This window comes from Dasypus novemcinctus, chromosome 19 (assembly GCF_030445035.2).
Source record: "Dasypus novemcinctus isolate mDasNov1 chromosome 19, mDasNov1.1.hap2, whole genome shotgun sequence".
Lineage (NCBI taxonomy): Eukaryota > Metazoa > Chordata > Mammalia > Cingulata > Dasypodidae > Dasypus > Dasypus novemcinctus.
Genome location: NC_080691.1, coordinates 21,225,920 through 21,249,147, shown reverse-complemented (window position 1 = coordinate 21,249,147; position 23,228 = coordinate 21,225,920). Strand labels below are relative to the sequence as shown.

Below are 23,228 nucleotides of genomic sequence, written 5' to 3'. Positions count from 1 at the left end.
AGCGGAAGTAGCTCAGTGGTTGAGTGCCTGCTTCCCATGTATAAGGTCCTAGTATGTCTGTTAAAAAAACAAAAAGTTTATAAATAATTGTCTAAAGTTTCCTGGTCAAGAATGCTGCTGCTTATACCCAAATGTAAGTTTCTTGTCCCTTTTGGCATTATAATTTTTTAGTTTATAAGTGGACTTATATATCTGGAAAGAAATCAAAGCAAAGAGCCAGGGGAGAAAGGCATAGAGTTGTGGATGGAAATGGATGGCTAATGAATATGAAAAAGATAAAGAAGTAGAACATTTTTAAAGAAAATTCAGAGTATGGTATTATTTTTTGAAAATTTAAAATGACTGTGGAGTTATTTTAAAATTTGTTTCAAGTGTCTACTGAGGAGGAAAAGATGGGTATTTATTTCTGTTATTCTTTTGGCGAGCACTCTGCAGGGCAGACTGTTAATAACACATTGAAAGGACTCTCCAGGGCAATTTTGAACTTAGTTGTAAATTTCTTAAATTTTTTTTACCAAATTCTAGAAATCATTACAAATTCACTACAATTTTATTTTTATAAATAAATCTATGCCAACAGCTGTTTTGATTGTTGGGCTGATTCTTCTTAATTGTTATTGGGAAATTGCTAGCCACCAGCAAGTTGAAGCCTGTTCTCGTGGACCTTTTCAAGAGGTTTTCACAAAATGTTAAAGTTTGCTTTTTCAGAGGCAAGCAATGCTGGATATTCTGTAACTGCTTTGAAATGGTGATGAAAGCTCCATGTTCTTCTTAAATGTCTGTGTCTGTGACTCACAGTCTTTTGTCTAAGAGTCCTTCAGTGGTGGATGAAAGAAAACAAATCTTTTTTTCAGTTGCTGCTTTGGAGTTGATCTTGTTCATAAGCCTGCGAGCATAAAATTATTTGTATTTATACTAATACTGTTAAAGTGTACCATTGTCTTAAATTTTAATATTCAGTTTGGGTCAAGAGAAAAGGGAAGATAAAATTTTAGTAGAATTTAGTACTTAGCCTTCTGTAATATTAGCCATTACAAAAATACATTTGTTACCCTCTTGGGTAGGAGGTCATTTAGTAACAGCCTTTCACAATATACTTTGCTTTTGTTTCATTTTTTCTTTTTAATTGGTGTTTTGAAAAGTATGTATTATTTGGAAGTTTTGGGGTTACCTCATTCTTTGATCCCTTTCAAAATTATTGTTTTTAAATTTTTAATTTTATTCTGTGGTATTGTTTCTCAGATAATTTGGATTTATTGTAGGAAGCCAAGAAAATGTATATAAGAGTGATATCTTTGAAAACTTTCAGTATACTTATAAGGGGATGGATGTAGAATAATTTCAGGTATTTTATTTGAAGATTTTATTGGTTTTGTGGGTTATACAATTGTGTCCAATGCATAGTATCCTAAAAATAGCACTAAATCATTTGTCTCTTTTAGCCATTCTTTTTTTTTTTAAACTTAATTGAAATACAATTCACATGACATAAATTAATCCATTTAAAGTGTACAATTCAGTGGTTTTTAGTATATTCACCTATTTCTGCAACCATGACCACAGTCAATTTTAGAACATTTTCATCATCTGAACAAGAATTCTGTACTTCTCCACCCCCATATCATCCCTAAGCAACTGCTAATCTATTTTATATCTCTATAGATTTGCCTATTCTGGACTTTCATATGAATGTAATCATAGAATATGTGGTCTGGCTTTCACTTAGCATAATGCTTTCAAGATTTATCCATGTTGTTGCATGTATCAGAACTTCATTCCATTGTGTGACAGAATAATATTCCAATGTATGAATATACCACATTCTGTTTATCCTTTCATCAGCTGATTAGACATTTTGTTTTTTTTATGTTATTGTTATTGTGAATAGTGCTGTGAACATTCATGGACAGTTATCTGTTTGAGTACCTGTTTTCACTTCTTTTAGGTATGTACTTAAGAATGGAGTTGGTGAGTCTTACGGTAGCTCTGTTTAACCTTTTGTGGAATTGCTAGCACATTTGCAAAATTGGTTGCACCGTTTTCTGTTCCCACCAACATTGTATGAGGGTCCCTGTTTCTCCACATTTTTGTCAACACCTATTATTGTCTGTCATTTTTATTATAGCCATCCTAATGGGTGTAAAGTGGTATCTCATCCTTTTGATTTGCATTTCCTTGATGTGTAGTGGTGCTGAATGTCTTTACATGTACTTATTGGCAATTTGTATATCTTACGTCTTTTCTGGAGAAATGTCCATTCACATCCTTTGTCCATTATTTAATTGCGGTTTTTGTGGTTTTTTTTGAGTTTGAAGAGTTATTTATATATATAAATGAATAAAAGAAGCCTAGAAAAAAATTGATATTTTCTTATGGTACTATGAATGTTTCATTTGATATCATGAAGACACAATCAGATTATCTTGGAAAATTAATGTTTTATCATTTTTTTGGATTCATTACATTGGATTCCATTGCATCTGGGATACTCTCATCCCCTCTTCATTTTGCCATCGACTTTTGGGGGCCATTTAGCTGCCTTTGTCACTGCAAATGCTTATCTTGGAACTGACCTTTTACCTTTGATAACCATTATTTTGCTTTTTGTGTCTATGAATTTGCTTATTTGATGTATTTTACAAAAGAAATTGTACAATATTTGTCCTTTTGTGTCTGTTTTTTCATTCAACATGATGTGTTCAAGGTTTATCCATATTGTAAAATGTCCCAGCACTTAACTTCTTTTTACAGCGGAATCATATTCTTTGAATGGCTATACCATATTTGTTTATCCCTTCAACTGTTGATGGGCATTTGGTTGCGTCCACCTTTTGGCTATTGTGAGTAATGCTGTGATTACTTTTATTATTTTATTTTTGTTTTTGTTTTTCAGTTTCTGCTTGTGTTTTTGTGTTTTTTTTTTTGTTGTTGTTGTTCTTTTTTTAAAAAATTGTCTTTCTGCGATGACTCTTTCCTGCTTGGAGTTTGTTGAGCTTCCTGGATGTTTATATTTATGGTTTTCATCAGATTGGAGAAGTATCTGGCTGTTACTTCTTCAATTACTTTTTCTACCTCTTACTCTCTCTTGTTCTTCTGGGACTACAGTACCTATGTCATGCTTGGTGGTATCCCGCAGGCATTATTTTTTCCTGTTCCTCACGTTAGATAATTTCAATTGTCTTTTCTTCTTGTTCTTTGATCCTTTCTTCTGCCTGGTTAAAATCTGCTGTTGAATATGTCTAATGAGTTTCATTTCAATTGTTGTACTTTGAAAGCTCCAGAATTTCTGTTTGTTTTAAGATATATTTATTTATTTTTATACCCCTACTTCTCCCCTGAGATGGCTCCCTTTTGTGTCTGCATCTTCTCTAGGTGTCACCAGGAACTGAACCGGGGACCTCCCACGTGGGAGGTGAGTGCCTAACTGCCTGAGCCACATCTGTTCCCCTATTTGTGTCTTTTTTATAAATTCTATTTTGTTCAGTTTCCTAGTTTCCTTTAGTTCTTTGTTTCTGTATTCCTTTACTTCATTGAACATGTTTAAGATAGTTGATTTTAGTCTTTTACTGATTGTTTCAATGTATGAGCTTCTTCAGAGATGGTTTCTGAAAAAAAATTTTTTTTCCTGTGAAGGGGCCATATTTTCCTCCTTATTTACGTCTTTTTAATTTTTTTTTTTGTTGTTGAGAACTAGACTGAATATTATTTTGTTAAAACTCAGGAGGTCTAGTTCTCCCACTCATTTGGGATTGCTAGATTTCTATTGTTGTTGCTCTTGATGGCTGGAACTGTCAATTTGTGACTTTTCCAAACCACTTTTGCTTCCAAATGGGAAATTGAAAGAGTAAAATACTGCTTCTTTAAGAGTCCTCTGCTGCTTTTGCTTTGGTGGGATGGGGTAGTTGGAACAAAGGTGATCAAAAGCAGTGATCATTGATCAGACCACACTTCCCTGGATTTTGGGGACTAGGCTCCTTTTAGCCACCCTGACGCCACCAACCTGCACCAGGAACCCGGGCAGCGTTCCCCACTTACCTGCCAGGTGGTTGGGGGATAGTGGATGGTAGCCGCCACCACTGCAAGTTACCAGCCTCTTTTACCAGCTCTTCTATGGATGCTGCACAGTGTTCCCCTAGACTCCAGAGTTTCAAAACAGGTGATTGCCACAGTTCCTGCAAGTTCAGAGGTTGTTTTGGTGGAGTGACTAATTCCTGGAGCTTCCTACTCTGCCATCTTCCCACAGTCATCCCCTTCCAAAGGATCATTTTTGCTTACCAGCTCCTTTGTCATGTTTAGTGAAAGAAATATGGAATGAGCTCCATCATCAATTACCTCCTTCCCCTATCTATAAATTTATCTTCTCCCTTGTTATCAATATTCCGTTTTCTCAGGTTTTAGTATTCCTTTTTTATCCATATTTCCAAACTCTCCTTTTCTAGTGAGTCCTCAACCCATTGTAAACTGCCTTTTATACTCACAACTTGGAAACTCTGCTGGAACTATGTGTAATTGCCAGGTCCTTTGGACTTGTTTATTTAGTGCTGCATTTGACATTGTTCATTTTACTTTCCTTTAGATTCTGCTTCTTTGGATCTATGGTAATATACTCTTCTGTTTTTCTTATGTTTTATTGCTCAGTCCTGCCATGTGTCTTTTTTGGGCTTCTTTTATTTTACAGTACCCTTAAATGTTTGTGGTCCCAGTGTTTCTTCCTATTCGCTTGCATCGTGACACTCGAGTCATCTGTTCTCTTAATTTCAACTATCACAAATAAGTCCCCTTACAAGTATCTTTGTGTCATTATGCTCTTATGCCACAATATATTATAATTATCTCTTTCTGCCTTTCCTATTATACTTTCGCATTCCTTGTGTGCACATTTCATTTTTTAATACATGGTGCCTAGTACAGTATTTTGGCACATGTAAATGTTTTTGAATGAAGTATAGGGCCTTCACATACTATTTATTTAATTTTATATAAGAAGCATGAAAGCTACAAGTAGTCTTATGTATACAGCCAGACAGAACTTATTGAGGTCTAGAATGTGTTTATTGCTGTGTTTGTTGCTGTGGGAAGTACAGAGAAATACAAGACTTAATCTGCTTTAGGTCCCTTTTGAGAGGCTGATGAAACTGTATACCCTCATCCTAGAAAATACACTCAAGCAGACTTTTATATTTAATTCTATGGTATTCACTGTTCTCCTAGGAAGTTTATGCACTTTGTGTTAAGGTCCACTGTAGGCATTTCCAGAGTTGGAGCTACCAAGGCATGTGAATGTGAAAGAATTAAAGAAAAATGAAGTATTGAACCTGGTGGCATTAAATTCCAAATGGAGTTCATAGATGTGAAAATTGTATAGGTTGTAGTAGTTGGAGGGTAGAAATGTGATTAGCTGGCAGTGAAAAATAAAACCCTGTAGACTGTTTTATTCCTTTGTCAGATTATTGTTTTTTTATGAGGTTGTCCTGTTGATCTGATAGGGCAAGGCACTACAAGTAATACTGAGGGATCTCTTCCAAAAGAATGCCACTAGGAATGCCTCGTTAAACATCAAAGCAAAAAGCATATCTCGTAGCAGGGTGTGGCCTGGGAAACCATGGATTCAGAGGAGTCTAAATGTGGTTAAGGGAGGAGTCTTGGATAACCTCCAGATGTCTATAATTGGGAGGATGGTAGTGGGGGAAAAAGTGTTCATTCATGGATGGTGTTCTAGTTGGGTAGGAATGCCACACCCATGTAGCTGAGTAGGTATGTTCTTATGGCTAGGAGTGCAGGGGGCTCTATAGATGAACAAAAAGTGCTAATTTTGGATAGGTAGACAGCTCCAAAGCTGGGCAAGTAAGATCAGGTCTGACAGCCTGCTTTCTGGACAGGAGGGGAGGGTAGGCCCTGAGGAAGGAAGTCAGGTAAAGGGATGAGCACACATAGTCCTGTGGCTGAGGGCTGTAGAGGTAGCCAGGGAAGAAAGTTCTGTAAGGAGGTTGGCTTGGGCCTATGGCCTCTAGGAATAGTGGGTTCTAGTAAGCCAGCTGTAAGTTACTCTCCATGTTGTAATACCCTTCTCTTAAACCTGAGCTATTGAAAAGTTCTGTTTACTGCCTCAGCTTTGCTGTGGGCTCTTGAGAGATGGATATGTGTCCATGCTGGGGCCAGAGTAGTGAATAATGTGGAGTCTAATCTACTGAGGCCAGGAAGGAGGGTAGTAGAAATTACTGGGGTTAAAAAAAAATATTCAGGTGGAGTGGAACCAGGTGATTGGACAGCTAAACAGATGGAGATAGACAGTTAGAAAGTGTCTCATGTTCATTAAAATAAGGTCGTCTTCATTTATGAAATTTTATTGTTTCTCTATTCATTTTTAGAACATGTAGAAATTACCTGCTGTATTCATCTGTGTGCCAAAATCTTCATTTATTCAAAACACTATAAAACAAAATAAGCCAACAAAAAAACTAGCATAAAATATTCTAAGTATAAGGTAGCCTGATTCATGATATATATGGAAGCTATTGATTTTTTAAATATTTAGTAGCAGTTATACAATATAAAAGAAAAATGTCATGTTCACAATAGCAGCAGAATTTAAAGTGTCCACAAATAAACGTAAGATATGTAGGTAAATTGCCAATTAAAACACTATTGGGGGGAAGCGAATTTGGCTCAACTGATAGAGCATTTGCCTACCATATAGGAAGTCCAGGATTCAATACCCAGGGCCTCCTGACCTGTGTGGTGAGCTGGCCCATGCGTAGTGCTGACGTGTGCAAGGAGAACCACCCTGCATGAAGAAACGCAGCCTGTCCAGGCGTGGCACCGCACACACGGAGAGTTGACACAGCAAGGTGATGCAACAGAAAGAGACACAGATTCCCATTGCTGCTGACAAGAATGCAGGCAGGCGCAGAAGAACATACAGCGAATGAACACAGAGAGCAGACAACCAGGGGGTGGGGCAGAAAGAAATAAAATATAAATAAATCCTAACAAAAACCAAAACACTATTGGAGGACATAAAGTGTAGATTTGGCTACCTGGAGAAATATGACATACTTTGAATGGAAATACATAAAACCAGTTCTCAAAATAATCTCTAAAGTTAATATTTCTATCTTTGGAGACACTGACAAAGTGATTCTAAAGTTTGTAAGATTATATGCCTTTTTTTTTTTTTTTTAAAGGAGTATCAGGGATTGAACCCAGCCACTATCTTGTACATGGGAAGCAGGTGCTCAACCACTGAGCTACACCTCCCTTTATATGTATTAACAGAAATATTTTGCAACAAATTTTCAACAAGAGACAATGATGAAGACTTGCCCTACCAAATAGTAAAATGTATTGTATATACTGAAACCTAATTGTCTTAGGAGCAAAGAATAGAGCATCTAAAACAGACTTAGTTCACTTAGATATTTAGTTAATATTTGATAAAGATAACATTTTAAATGTGAAGTAAAGGTCGATTATTCAGTAATTGATGGTGGGACATTTGGGAGAAAATGATATCCATATTTCACACCTCACCAAAGTAAAATCTAAATGGATTAAGGATAGAAATGTTAAACTAGAAAAGTTCTAGAGCAAATCAATGAATTTCTTTAATTTTGAGGTAGGGAGGACCACCAAAGCGAAAGTTCATAAAATAAAAGATTGATATATGCGATTTTACAAAAACAAAAGATAAAGATGTATATGAAGATACCATATATTTTAGAAGACAGGCTACAAACAGAAAAATATTGCTTTACAGAATGACCAGTGAGCATATGGAATTGTCCACTTCATTGTAATCAAAGAAATGGAGATTCACAATGGTATAATATGTTTCAGAAATCAGCTTGCTTTACTGTAAAAATGAGAATTTTAGAAATCGTCTGGTGATTGTGAGGGTAGTAGAAATCAGCACTTAACATTTTGCCAGTGGGAGGGTTTAGTAGATAAACAATTCAAATAAGTCCAGGAAATTTTCAGTACGATCAATTACTTAGGTAGTATTGTCTAATGATAATATGCCAATTACTGTCTGGTTTTGGTTTTATTTTGTCACTTGTCCTGTATAGTCTCACTGGAGTCTTTTTTTTTTTTTTTTTTTAAAGATTTATTTATTTCTCTCCCCTTCCCCCCGCATTGTCTGCTCTCTGTGTCTGTTCACTGTGTGTTCTTCTGTGTCACTTGTATTATCAGGTGGCACTGGGAAACTGAGTCTCTTTTTTGTTGCATCATCTTGCTGCATTAGCTCTCCATGTATTATACTACCATTACCACTCTCCATTACCAGAACTTTTCCATTACCCCACATAGAAACTCTACCCATTAAGGATTATCTCTTCATTCCCACCTCCACCCCCAACCCTGCCCCTGGTTCATTTTAATCATTAAATATATACTTCAGTGGCATTAGATACATCCACAGTGTTCCATAGCCTTCACTACTTTTTTTGTAGAACTTTCATCATCCCAAACAAAACTTTATACCCATTAAGCAATAACCTCCCCCAGCCCTTCTCAATCTACTTTCCGTGAATTTATCTATTCTAGGTTAAGTCATTTGAGTGCAGTCATTCAATATTTATAATTTTTTGTCTGACTTTTGTTACTTAGCATAATGTTTTCAAGGTTTCCTATGTTGTTGTATGTATCAGAACAGTATTGCTTTTTGTGGCTGAATAATATTCCACTGTATATATTTTTTCCTTTAAAGTTTTTATTTTAAAATAATTTTTTAAGCAAATCAGTTTTATTGATACATATTAATAAAGCATACAATTCATCCACAGGGTACAGTCAGTGGTATTTGGTATAATCACATAGTAGTGCATTAATCACTTCAATCATTATTAGAAGGGAGGGAGGGAGGTCAAGTGATTAGGCACCTCCTTCCCACATCAGAGGTCCTCAGTTCAGCTCCCAGTGCCTCTTAAAGAAGAAAGTGCAAATAACAAGGGGGTAGGGAGAAATATTATAATAAAGAAAATTAATCTTAAAAAATTACTAGAGCATTTTCATTATTTCAGTAATAATAAAAAACAGACAAACAAAATTCTTCACCTTTTCAATCTATGTTTCCCCTGCTATAACTAGCTGCTATTTCTGGCTATTCTTACACATTTATTTATTAAGCAGTTTTATTGGTGTATATTCACATATCATTCATGTGTAATCACTTGCTTTTAGTATAATCAAAATATTGTGTATTAATGATCACAAAAATATTTTAGGACCATTACATTATTCCAAAAAGAAAGACCCTGTAGCATGCCTTCCCCAGTCCTACATAACCCTAATTTAATTCCATCTCTATAAATTGATTTATATTTATATTTTATATAAGTGGAATCATACAATTTGTTACACATTATATTTAGTTCATAGTAGCACCATCATACAGCTGTTCTGTCTTCTCTATACTTCTTTCATTTTGAGTCTGCTGTTCTATGCCTCTAATGTGTTTTTTTAATCTCATCTATCTTGTCTTTCATTCCTGAGCTCTGTTACTTTTCTATTCAGGTTTTCAAATTCTTTGTACTTGTTCAATGTCTTCTTGCATGCTTTTTTTTTTTTATTGAACCTGGAAGTTCATACCAGCATGTGAATGGTTGAGCAGGTGCTCAAACCATTCAGCTAAATCTACTTTCCTCAATGTCTTCTTGATGTTGTTTATCCTTTTAGCCATTATTAATTTGATTTTGGAAATTTGCATGCATCTTATTGATTAATTTTCTCAAATCCTGTATCTCCTCTGGGGCTTCGATATATTCCTTTTCTTGGACCATTTCTACCATTTTCTTATATGGTTTCTAATTTTTTGCTGATATCTGGGCATCTGATTAGGATGGTGAGTTTTCTCAAATGCTCAATTTCTCTTTCATAGGGATTTAGTGGCTGGAGGCTGTGTGTTACTGCTGTTCTTTGATTCTTGGTTCAACCTGGTCTTTAGAACTGTCCTTATTAATTGGTCAAATATGGACTCTGAACCCAGTAATATGTTGTAGACTTGCTTCCTAGGGCATTGGGGAGGGAGGCTATAAAGGCTGGAAAAAGTCCCACTCTGTTATTTATTTGTAATTTCCTCATATGCACTTCCTTAGTCTGTCAGCAGATGGTGCTCTCTGGTAGCCCTCAGTTCAGTACCTGGTCGGAGTGTGTTTGCTACAACACAGACTGGAACTACGTGATACAGGTTACTGCCTTTAGGCTAAGAACCTTGTAATTCAAACTTTCTTAGACACAGTTCTCCAACCTTCGCTGGCATCCTGCCCTTCCTTTTCCTGGGTAGGAAATAATTCTACTAACCTCTGCATCCTTAACAATCACTCCCAGTTAGTAGAGAGGGAGATTGAGAGGGTCTGATCTCTTTAGTCCAGAACTAGCTCCCAAGGCAAACAATGACACATCCCTCCCTGGCCTGGAAGGGCTCCTGGGACACAGTAGACTAAACTTTGTGGGTCAAAAGCTGAGTCAGCCTTAGGCTGTGTCCTTCTCTTTCCCCTTTCTTGGGGAGTTGTGTCCTCAACAGTCAGTCCTGGTTTAGTAGGGAAAGAAACGGAGGGGGTCAGTTAGTGGAGAGGAAGATGAGAAGGTCAGATTTCTTTGTCTTGGATCTTTTTAGCTCCAAGCTGGCCCCAAAGGCAAACAGTGTCAGGGCTCTACCTAGCCAGGAAGGACTTGTGGGACACAGACCAAATTTGTGGGTTAAAAATTGAATTTTCTTAGATTGTATCCCTCTTTCTCTCCCCTTTTCTGGGGAGGTGGTTCTCTGGGGCCCCCTTTGTCTGTAGTCACTGGCCCAAGGGCCTGAGAAGTCATGTGTCTTTAGTGTGGGGGAGGGTGCCAGCAGTAGCTGCTCCTGCTTTTAACTCACAGTTTTGCGTTCGTGATTCTTTTCCTTAGCCCCTCTCTCTCCTAAGTGGTGTCCGTGCTTCCCGTGGTGTCCTAAACCTTAGAAGATTTTATTTCCAGGCCATTTCTGCCTGTCTTCTAGCTGTTTTTCTAGGAGAGAAGAGAGTCCTTTGTCTCTATAGTTCTCCATTTTCCTGGAATTCCCAAGTGGTTTTCTTTAACGTTTTTGTTTTCAGATAATTTTAAACTTATGGAACTGTTGCAAAAATAATACCGTACAGGGAAGTGGGTGTGCCTGAAGCGATTGAGCTTCCGCCTACCACATAGGAGCTCCATGGTTCGGTTCCTGGTGCCTCCAGAAGAAGACAGGTGGGCAGACTCGGCAAGATGATGCAACAAGATGATGCAAGAAGAGACACAAGAAGAAAAATATGACGAGACACACAACAAAGCAGGAAGCAGAAGTTCCCAGTGCCTCCTAGAGAAGACGGGCAAGAGAGCAAGTTGACAGAAAGGGCAGGCACAGCTAGCTGACACAACAAGAGACACAGGAGGAAGAACATAATGAAAGACATACAAAGGAGGGAGTGGAGGTGGCTTGAGTGATTAGGTGCCTCCCTCCCACGTCAGAGGTCCTGAGTTCAGTTTCCAGGTGGTTCCTAAAGAAACAAAAGACGAAAGACACAGCAAATGCAAACAACAAGGGGGTGAGGAGAAATAAATAAATGAAATAAATCCTTAAAAAAATAACAATACTGTATGCAACCTATACAGATAACCCCAACATTCCCCATACCCAGATCCACCAGTTTTAATATTTTGCCATATTTCACATTTGCCATATCATTCTATTTATCATCCTTCTATCATTCTACCTGTTTGTCTCTGTATCTGTTTTCTGAACATTTTTGAGTCTTAAGTTGTATACATCGTATTCCTTGAATGCGTAATACTTCATGTACATTTCCTAAGAAGCAACATACTCACTTTCAGTAGGTTGTGAAGTTCAAGACATTTAATATTGATAAAAAGATTTCCTTTCATATGTCCCAGTAATGGCCATTTTGATGAGCTTTTTCTTCATTAGTAGATCCTATCCAGGATCGTATATTGCATTTAATTGTTACTGATCCTGTAGTTGCTCTTTTTTTTAAGTTGTGGAAATATATACACACACACATATACAATTGCAGCATAAACTTCCGTATCTCTACCACTCCCAAAAATAACATACATTGGGATTAATCACATTTGGAATGTTGCATTACTCTCACCACCATCTATTACCAGAACTTTCCCATCATCCCAATCAGAAATCCTATACCCATTATGCTTAATTTTAATAACATACACAAAGTATGTGCCTATACTCTTTGTCCATCTATCTTTATGTAGTTCTTGCCACAAATTATCCATATGAGTCCAGAACCATTGATTTATCATTACATTTTATGCATTTGCATTTTAGTTCCTGTAGGACGTAAAAATGGAGTTCCAGGCCAAAAATAAACAGCATTACGTTCATATATACCTATGTTGTAACCTTTACTGGGGAATTCTGTTTCTCCATGTGGCTTTGACCTGGTATTATTTAGTGTCCTTTTCTTTCAATCTAACTGGAAGCATGTTTGCAGGTTTCTGATGTTAAGTTTGACACTAATGTTTTTTTATCTAGTTGTATGGTTTTTATAAATTTGAATTTATATTTATTGTAGTATAAATATAGTATTTATATTTATAAAGTAGTATAAGCATTTAGCTTATTTCACCACTCTTCTGGTCCTTTAAAAAAATTCTCAAACAAGACAGAAGGATTTTTCAGAGGCAGTATTGACTGAGAGGTAAAAAAGGAAAGGTTGGGGAATAGTGTAAATGCCCAATTTCCTGTGTGTGAGGCTGCAGAATACATGAGAGGAAACACTTTGGTTTGACGTTTCTTCCAGACTGCCAGCAGGGGTCACCATTCTCTCAGAATAATTGGCTTTTTGCCCACAACAGTGGAGAGGGAAAGTTTTGAGAGGCCACCTGTAGGAGTGTAACATAATTGGGGGATGGAAGGGGTATGATAATATTTAACTTTTTTTCCCCTCTGATCTAGAGACTTGTGAATTAGATGTTTAATTTCAGAAACAGGTAACAGTTTTTTTTAACACACACTTTATATTCCTTCATCATGCTCTTAAAATGCTTTTGTTTCTCACTATAGAGGATAATGGAAAATTAATATAACGACCTTATGGTATTATAAACTCTACATGCAAATGCCCCCAATTGCAGTTAGGTTATAGCCAGTTCAGTTTTCTGAACTTTGTAAAAATCCTGTTAACAACATTTTACTCTTCGTTTAACAGGTAACTTTTTCTGAATTTGTAATAGCAGATATTGCACAGGTCTTGCTTCCTTCTAGCTAATGAAACAATGTTGACCTGAATTATAGTACTTGGCCCAGGGGTGACAGTGATGTTTACAAGCAAAGTCACTCACTAGGGTTTTCCCCAGCATCCTGTCACTATAGTCTCATTGTGTGCTAATTCTCGATTTCTACAGATCTTCCTTAAACCTATTGCTAATCTATAAAGAAGGACTTTCATTTAGGGGGATTTTTTTTCTTTTTTTTAGGTACCAGGGCCAGGGATTGAACCCGGGACCTCATATGTGGGAAGCCGATGCTCAACCACTGAGCCACATCAGCTCCCCTGAGTTGTTTTTTTCTTTGTTTTTAGGAGGCTCTGGGAACCGAACCCGGGACTTTCCCATGTGGGAAGCAGGCGCTTAACTATTTGAGTCACATCCACTCCTAGGGGAAATGTTTGAGTATTATTCCTCATAGAATCATACCTTTGTTTTTTCCCTTTCCTCATTTCTGCCTTGAAAGAAAATCATAATGCTACGGGACAGCATGTGAATAGTTAATTCCTTCCTAAGGTTGGTATTGTTAACAGAAGACTAGAATGGAGTATTAAACCAATAGATTACTTTATATTATAGCCTTTTAACACAAACCAATTTGCAGTTAGCTTGGTTCTTTGAAGTTACAGAAATTTACTTGCTTTTTTACCTTCTTATTTTAGATCCCTTCTTAAATTTTTGTTTAGAATAATCTGAATAAAATTATATTTAAGCTATTTATTTCTATCTTTTAATTTGAGGACAGGTTGGTTCAGTGTCCAGTCTTTCCTAAATACTGTTAAGTATACACATACATACACAGTGTAATGAAAAAAAGTCCCATTTTTATGGTTCTGTAAATTCTCTAGCAAGCTTTAATTTCTTAGATTAAAAGTGTTACCTTTAATTCTGGTTTCTATCTAAAATGCTTTCTTCACCTAAGTGTATGATTTTCAAAAATGGATGAGCTTAAAACATTGACAGGACTTTAAATATAAGTTAATAATCCTCTTACTTCCTGCAAAAGATTACATGATTAGTTTGGAATTTTCCTGTAGTCTGTGTTTCTAGTTTTGTGAAAATAAAGTTGGGAATTTGAGAATGGTAATGTGAGTTTTACTGTTTGATCTTCTTTTGAAACATTTCACATTCTTGAAAATAAGCACAAGAAAATTGTTTTTTTCTTTATCAAGAATTCTGGTAATTTTAAAATAACATAGATTGGGGCTTAATTCAGGTGAGTGCCAAATAAGGCCAAGCTTTTAGGGCCAAGAGTGACTTCCAGATGAAAATGGGGTGTTTGGAAGACATCGATCCAATAGAACCTGATATTGAGCTTTTTCAAAATGTATTCATCTTTGAATGATTGTTCTATTCTGTCCCCAGCTAAGGCCTGCTGCCCTAGGGTCTCCGTTGGGCATGCTCTTGGCTCTTAAAATTACTAGCAGTGAGAGCAGTGCTGCTGGTAGAGAGGGCAGCTAAGCTCATAGGTGTGATTAGGCTTTCATTTTCCAGTGCACACCCATGCACATGGCACACAGACACTCCTAATTTGCGATGAGAAGAGGTAAGAGCTAGCTAGGTTACAGTGTCATGCCTCACATCTCTTTTTTTAGCATTACTTGCCCACTAGGGAGATAGTAACAGTTATAGAAACAGTATCAAATCTCTGTGGAGTGGGTATAGCTCAGTGGTTGAGCACCTAGTTCCCATGTACAAGGTCCTGGGTTTAATCCCTGGTACCTCCTAAAAAAATCCCTATGGAATTGTTTCTTTTAAAGGAGATTTGTGTATTTAATTTTTTTTTCTTTATTTTTCTATAGCAAATTTTCTTTTTTTTTTTTTAAAGATAGATCACAAAAAATGTTACATTAAAAATTTGAGGTTCCTATATACCCCACACCTCACCGCTACCCCCCCTCCCCCATCAACAACGTCTTTCATCATTGTGGCACATTTATTGCATTTGGTGAATACATTTTGGAGCACTGCTACACCGCATGGATTATAGTTTACATTGTAGTTTACACACTCCCCCAGTAGTCTATTCAGTGGGTTATGACAGGATATATAATGTCCTGCATCTGTCCCTGTAATATCGTTCAGGATAACTCCAAGTCCCAAAAATAGCCCCACATCTGTGTGTTTAATATTAACAGTATGTTAGGATACTGACCCCCGCACAGATTTGAAAAGTTGTAAAGTCTGCATACTTTTGGCTTCAGGTGCACTGAAGATATATTTATTCAGTGGGTCCATTAAATAAAAGTAATTGTTTTAGAGGGATCTATAAGTTTTCCAGATCACTTTTGAAATGCTCAAAGTAATTATGTAATTTAATGACTAATGTGTGAGTACTTTAAAACTTGTTTTGAATGGCTACCAATTAGAATAAAATACCTTTTTTGTCAATCCTCCAGTGCCATTTACTGAATTACATTTTTTTAAAAATTTATTCTTTTTTTTCTCTTTTTTTTTTAGGAGGTACTGGGAAGCAAACCTGTAACCTCATAAATGGAAAGAAGGCTCTCAACCACTTCAGCTACATCTGCTCCCCTTATTTATGAATAATTTTAGATTACATAAAAGTTACATTGAAAATGTAGGAGATTCCCATATACCCACCCCCAATCCCACATTTTCCCATATTTAATAACATCTTTCAATAGAAGCATTACTACTAAACACGGTCTGTACATTACGTTATGGTTTACATTTTGCGCTGCACAATTTTATAGGTTTTGACAAAATGTATTTTGGCCTGTATCTGTCATTTTAGTATCATGCAGAACAATTCCAGTGTCATATTTGAGTGATACAGTAACAGTGGTATACATCTGAAAGCATACTGTTAATGAACATTATTCTTACTATCTCAGAAATTTTTATTTTTGCGTACTTCTTTGATAATTCATGTGTGTATTTGTGTAGCCAATAGTCTGGTTGTGTTATCTTTCAACAAAAACTATCCATTACAGATGCTTTTACTGACTCTGCTATCAGTGCTAAAGTGAATGGTGAACACAAAGAGAAAGACCTGGAGCCATGGGATGCTGGTGAGCTTTCTACCAACGAGGAACTGGAGGCCTTGGAAAATGACGTAGTAAGTAAAATCTTTGCACTTGATATCAGACTCTGTGGTCAGTGTGGTGTGAGTGTATCATCCAGTCACTCGGTTTTAATTAAAGTATTTTTGTTGTTGTGAATATATTTAAAGCCACAGTTTTGTTTGTAAAGAGACTTTTCCACAGGCCATAAATTAAAATATTTTCTGTGTTGTTTTACTTGTAATTTTTAAGTAGGAATGCTATTTATTCTCCTGGATGCTCATAAGTTATTTCTTTATGATTAAAATAAACCATTTTAAGTAACTTAAAAATTTAAATTGAAAACTGTGGGAAACTTTGGAAATGCCAGCATATTTGCTTTGAATGCAGAATAAGGCAGCTTGATGAAACTGGTGTCTTTAATTGTCTATTTGTCAAAATAGGACATTCCTAGGGTTCTCGTCTTAAGAAGAAGTTTTCATTAATATTTTATGGTTGGTGTGTAGATGTAGCTCAAGCAGTTGAGCACCTGGTGCTTCCCACATAGGAAACTGTGTTCAGTTCCCTGTGCCTCCTAAGGAAAACAAACAAATAACAAGCAAAAACAAATGTAAAAACCAACTCAGGAGCCAATTTCAGGGCGTCTGTGAACTTGAATGGAAAAAATCAACTTATTTTCTTTATTTTCTCTGACCTCTAACTGAAATCTAGTGTTTCCTTCATTTATGAATGTATGCAATAAATTACAGTAGTATTCATTTAGTATCACATTACAGTTGTTGCATATCTCAAAATCGCTTACGCTCATCCATACATCAAAATAATGGTAATTGTTAGACTCAGTGCTAATTGAGTGTCATAAAACTGTCATTACATTCTGAGAAGGGGCCTGTGTTTTCCCCTGATGGGCAAAAAGGTGACCATGGAACAACAAAAGTTAAGTATCCCTGTATTAAAAGAAAAAGTTACAGAGGAACAAGATCCTATTTGAATTAAAAAATAATAAAAGTTTATTGTATACTTAAATTTTCATAGAAGAGATGTGGGATAATGCTTAAAAAGCTGATAATGGAGGTAATCTATGCATAGTGCAACTAGAAGACTTTTACTTTTTACTGGATATCTTTATGGTTTGAATTTTTTACATATATTATTTAAGTAATTTCAAGGCAAGATAATTATGATTTCCTGCCCATGTGTTTTAGGGCTAAGGAATGGCTTTAGTAGTCTTACCTGGTGTAGCACTGGATGACAACCCAAGGTTGATGAATGAACTCAAATGTTAGTGTTAAAGTTGTCATTAACATTTCTTGGATGATGCTGTGCCCTCTCCTATAAGAAGGATAATGGATATGCACCATATTTTGGACCTTCCCATCTTTAAAAGGAAATTTAAAACATTAGGGCGCAAATGTGGCTCAAGCAGTTGAGCTCCCACATTGGGTTCAGTTCCTGGTGCCTCCTGAAAAAACAAAAGCACAACAAGCAAAATAAACAAAAAAACCAACTCAGGGAAACCAGTGTAACTCAGTTGTTGAATGCCAGCTTCCCACATACAGTGTCGCAGGATCAATCCCCAGTCCCTGGTACCTCAAAAAAACAAATCAACAAGAACAACAAAAAGTCAGGGAAATAATGACTGACCAGACATTTAATTTTCACCATTGAAGATTCTTCACTTCTCTACCCCTGATTGGATGATTCTAATAGATTAAAGAATACAGCTTAGGTTTTGAGAGTGGGAGTATCCTATAGTTCCCTCATTGAATTGTAGAGTCATCTACATTGAGGTATTAGGTTAGGATACTGACTGAGGCACAGAACTGCTGTTCCTGAGGTCCTTCTTAAAAAAATAAACTCTTTCTCTTGTGAGTTCATGCAGTGACTTCGTTTCACTGTCTGTGCTACCTTTCCTTTGAGCATTCCCGGCAGGAAGGAGACGATAGCAGGAATCTAATACCATGTATTCCTCCCACACTGATAGAGTGAACAGTGGTAAAAGCTGTGACTTACCAAACCTTCCTTCTCCCAAAATATTGAAAATATTTTTGCCTGTCAAAAAGCACCTCTTCTCCCATATAGACATGATCAGTGATCTCAGGAAATCTGCAGATATATAAAAGTGTCTGCACTCTACAAAAAGGTGACATAGAGAACAGGAAGAGAGAACTCTGATCTGATGTTTCATTATTCTGTGAAGTAACTCAAAGGTTTTAAACTTTTACTAAAAGCCCATCAAATAATTGTTATATGTAGTTCTTTACCAGTTTGTAGGGGCTGACAGGTAGATCAAAAGTTTTTCCTTAAAACACTGTTTAAAGAAAATCTTAATTTGCTAGATTGCTAGTATAGTATGTTAAATATTGGTGGTATAGATGTTCATATATAACTGAATTATAGAAGACAAATACTTTGTCATTTTGAAAAAATGAGTTTCATTTTCTTCTAGTCTAATGGATGGGATCCCAATGATATGTTTCGATATAATGAAGAAAATTATGGTGTAGTGTCTACATATGATAGCAATTTATCTTCATATACGTAAGTTTAAAAAGTTTGCTTTTATCATAGTATATTCTTTTATTTTCACCAATTTAAGTTATAATGTTGAATAAATGTTTCTATTGGATTTTAAGTTAAACAGTTACATGAAGTAATTATTCTGTTACAACTGTGGCTGATAAATTCCCATTAAAACAGCAAATAAATCTAGTTTCCTTATACTTGAATTTTATGCTCTAAATAAATTTTTGTTTTGATTTGTTTTTAAGTTTTGGAAATCTAAACTTGCAAAAGTAGAGGTTATGGGTTAATAGCCAATTTAACCAGTTTTTGAAAATGCTATACAGCTCTAGGGAAAGGGTAACAACAACAACAAAAAAGCAAATCTTGATTGAGAAATAAAATGAACACCTTAACTCTTATTAAAGTTTTACCAGTATTCCAGATTCTAAATTTTTTTAATAGTTGATTGTGACAGGATACAAACTATGACTTTAAAATATTCATTTGCTTTCTTTTTCTCTTATTTCAGGGTGCCTCTTGAAAGGGATAACTCAGAAGAATTTTTAAAACGGGAAGCAAGGGCAAATCAGTTAGCAGAAGAAATTGAATCAAGTGCCCAGTACAAAGCCCGGGTGGCCCTGGAAAATGACGATAGGAGTGAGGAAGAAAAATACACAGCAGTACAGAGAAATTCCAATGAACGGGAGGGGCACAGCATAAACACTAGGTATTTAAAGGAAATCATAGTGCAGTATTTTGGATACACAACTCAAGGTCTCTCTGAGAAGGTGTATATTATATTTTGTCTTTCTTTATTGTAGTTTAGGTAGAGAATGCAAATGGAATTGGTTAAAGATTCTGTTAGAGAAAGGGTTATGGTAATCTTGAAAAATATTTTTTGAGAGCTCTGTAGAGCCAAGTGTTGGATTACAATGATGAACAAACCAATGACTTGATGAACTTACAGTTGAGGACTAATCAGGTGGGGGGAATGCATGTTACATAACAGTGTGATTTGCTAGATATGAGGTGTGTTCAAAGTATTAGGAACATCCAGAGATAAGGATAGCTTCACAGAGGAGGTGACATTTTGTGGAAGGATAAGATGTGTCTGCCATTCAGAGAGGCGGGGAGGAGGAATTTCTGGTGTGGCCAGAGACACGTCCAGAAGCCTGGCCATTTAGAAGAATCTGGCCAGCTCAGGAAAATGCTACCTTTGTTTCATATGCTAGGAATTCAGAGTACATTTTGGAGGTGCTCTGATTGGAGTTGGTGATAGGAACTGAGGAAGTGAAAACAGGTTGGTCCAGGCAGTGAAGCACTTTGTATGTGAACAGACTTTGAGGCACTGATGATTAGCTGAAACTTGGAGACCAGTTAGTATGTTGAAATAATAATGTGAAAACAGGGTAAACAACTAGACCAAGGGTGGCGATAGTATGGTAAGAAGAACTGGATATGATCCTGAGGTTTCTTTGATTACTAAGTGGATTGATGGTTATATACTGGTTATAGAGATAGGAAACATGGAGCAAATTTGAGGGGAGAGATGATGAGTCCGTTTGTACAATTTATTTCATTTGAGGGGTTTTGGGGTCTTCATTTATCCATAATCGTGCTGAGAAACACCTTCATACCTGGAAGAGTAAGATAAATATCTTGTCTTCAAGGAACTCAGTTTAGAGTCTGCTGATTTGAATTGAAGTGTCCTTTGGGAGATGTTGAGACTGTGGACCTGTTAGTACAGATTTGGGATTCATTAGCATTGCTGACATTGACATAATGAAAAAGCAAAGAACAGCCAATGAGAGAAGAGGAGATCTCAGAGAAAATAAAATTGAGAAAGCTAGGCAATGAGGATTTCAAGATTATGATTCATAGAATCAGCCTATAGAAAGACCAACTAGTATTAGAATGAATACACATCTGCTTAACTTTGTGCTTAGGAGGAGAATCTGAGGAAAAGAAAAGGCCAGAAGGTAGAAATCAGGGTAAGATGGAATAGGAGTGACTGAGAGTGAGGGAGTTTGGTTTAGTATTTAACCTTCCACCTCAGTTACTTTTAGATATGTTTCATTAGTCTGGTACCAATAGTAGAAAATGATTTCAAGTCTCTCTCATTTTCAGGGAAAATAAATATATTCCTCCTGGACAAAGAAACAGAGAAGTCATATCCTGGGGAAGTGGGAGACAGAATTCACCACGTCTGGGTCAGCCTGGCTCAAGCTCCATGCCATCAAGATCCACCTCTCACACTTCAGATTTCAACCCTAATTCTGGTTCAGACCAAAGAGTAGTTAATGGAGGCAAGTATTTTAACTGAATCTATCAGTCACGATCAAATATATAGTTACCTAAATACTTAAAACAGTTTATCTATGGGATATGTTTGTGTATACCTTCCATTTCAAAATGATTTCACATTTGCTTCTGTGGATATCAGTAAAATGTTGTGTGTCAGTTGCATGTACCATACTTGGCATAATAAAATTTTCATATATAAGATAAAGGTAAATTTACCCCAAAGTCATGCACTTGAACAAAAAATACTCCATCTATAAAGAAACTGGAAACTTAGGATAGGTTCTCAATTATAAAAGTATTGGATAATAAAATTAAAACATAGTTTATATGGAAATTCCTACCTGATATGAAGTACTCAGTGGTTAATTTTGATTCATTTTCATTAACTGTTTACTTACATATTTATAGTCTACTTAACTCAAGAAAGGATTTGACATAACTTGTAATAAAAAACCTGACCAAGAGTCATGAAAGAGAAGAGAGAAATGTGCTTACAATACAAAAACAACTCTTAGTGTAAGGGTTAATATTGCAGTTATAGCAATTTAAGTAAAACAAACTTAATGTCTTTAGTAGAGAGATACTTTTTATTCTGCCTCTAAATTTGAGGTTGAATATAACTCATAGGTTGTTTTTGTATTAGGTATACTGGACAGCAGTATTGTAGGAAGTATGGCAATAAAGTAATTAATAATAGCCATCAGAGGGAGGTTGCAAACTTAAGGAAAACAGTGGGCATTCAATTTTAGTTATTTAAATTTGCGAAGTTAAAAAGATAAAAATAGAGAACACTAAGTTTCCAGTTTCATTTGTTTTCTTTGAGACTTTTCTCCAGAATTCCTCTCCAAATGAGCACTCTTGAGTATTTTCTATATTTTACTATTTGGGGGTGAAATTTCTTAGCTCATTTAATAAAGAACTTTAATGTTCACAAACATGATTTTCAAAGTAAAAAATCTGAAGGGTCCTGGGAAGTATATGATACTCAAGTGTGTAAAGAACACATATGGAGAGGAGACCTGGACTATTTCCTAAGATTTAAGGTAAGTAACATGTAATTTTAGATGTTAGCTGTATCTGACCTGTCATTAATTCTGACCTAGGAGTTTGAATTAATTTGGGGATGATTGCTTTGTTAGTTGCGTTGTTTATTAAGCAGTCTCTCAGATAAGTGTTTAACTGCATAAATTATTTATATAGAAGGTCTCTTTTTTCCCCAATTTCATTAAGATGTATGTTTTTTAAAAAGCTGATGAATATTATCCTTTGTCACTCCTGTGACTAGAGAAAAGTAGAAATTGGACTTGATTAATGATATTTCAAACTGAACCTTAGGTTCAGTATAAACTAGATGAAAATCACAGATGATTATAAGGAAGCAGTATTTTAAATTGAATATAATAATTGCTACTTATTTTCATTATGTTCCAAAAGCTAAAAATAATACAATAAATATTTTATGCCTGACTTTTGTGATTTATTGTGTGAAATTATCTTGTGTATGTCTTTTAACAATAACTTACTGAGAAGCAGTTATAGAAGCAGGATTAAGAGGCAGAGTCTTAACTGTCTTCCTCAATAGTATGTGTAGATCCTAATTAACCCTTTGGGAACGTGTATTCATTTAAACAGATTTAATTTTGAGGAGGTTAAAGTTAAATGTGAATTTATGTCAGTTAAGTTATGCTAAAACTTATCACAAATCAAATAACTGTCCTCAAAGGGTTAAAATGTACAAGAAATCATTTTTGTCATTTTACTTTTTTTCTGTTTACTTTTTCCCTCATTTTTTTCTTTAGTTTTTATACTTTCCTTCATATCATTTGTTCTGTCAGGTGTTCCCTGGCCATCGCCTTGCCCATCTCCTTCCTCTCGCCCACCTTCTCGCTACCAGTCAGGTCCCAACTCTCTTCCACCTCGGGCAGCCACCCCTACACGGCCGCCCTCCAGGCCCCCCTCGCGGCCATCCAGACCCCCGTCTCACCCCTCTGCTCATGGTTCTCCAGCTCCTGTCTCTACTATGCCTAAACGCATGTCTTCAGAAGGTACAATACCACAATTTGTTCATATTTTTGTTTGTCTTTGTTTAACTCCTTATGTGAGTTTATAATTACAAAATAGTTTCCTCTTCATTATTTA

General features: G+C 36.0%; 1 protein-coding gene across 9 annotated transcripts in view; it reads left to right on the top strand.

Annotated features, from left to right (window-relative positions):
* The window catches only part of ATXN2 (ataxin 2), a 175,210-nt gene that overhangs the window by 66,427 nt on the left and 85,555 nt on the right, over positions 1 to 23,228 (top strand). For 7 of the 9 annotated variants that reach the window (XM_058280969.2, XM_058280968.2, XM_012521373.4 and 4 more), the window contains exons 6-10: positions 16,212 to 16,336; positions 18,730 to 18,821; positions 19,315 to 19,512; positions 20,913 to 21,091; positions 22,925 to 23,134. In XM_058280969.2, coding sequence (XP_058136952.1) covers positions 16,212 to 16,336; positions 18,730 to 18,821; positions 19,315 to 19,512; positions 20,913 to 21,091; positions 22,925 to 23,134 — 804 coding nt within the window. The remainder of the gene's footprint in view (positions 1 to 16,211; positions 16,337 to 18,729; positions 18,822 to 19,314; positions 19,513 to 20,912; positions 21,092 to 22,924; positions 23,135 to 23,228) is intronic. The other 2 variants (XM_058280970.2, XM_023585905.3) reach the window with 1 other exon arrangement.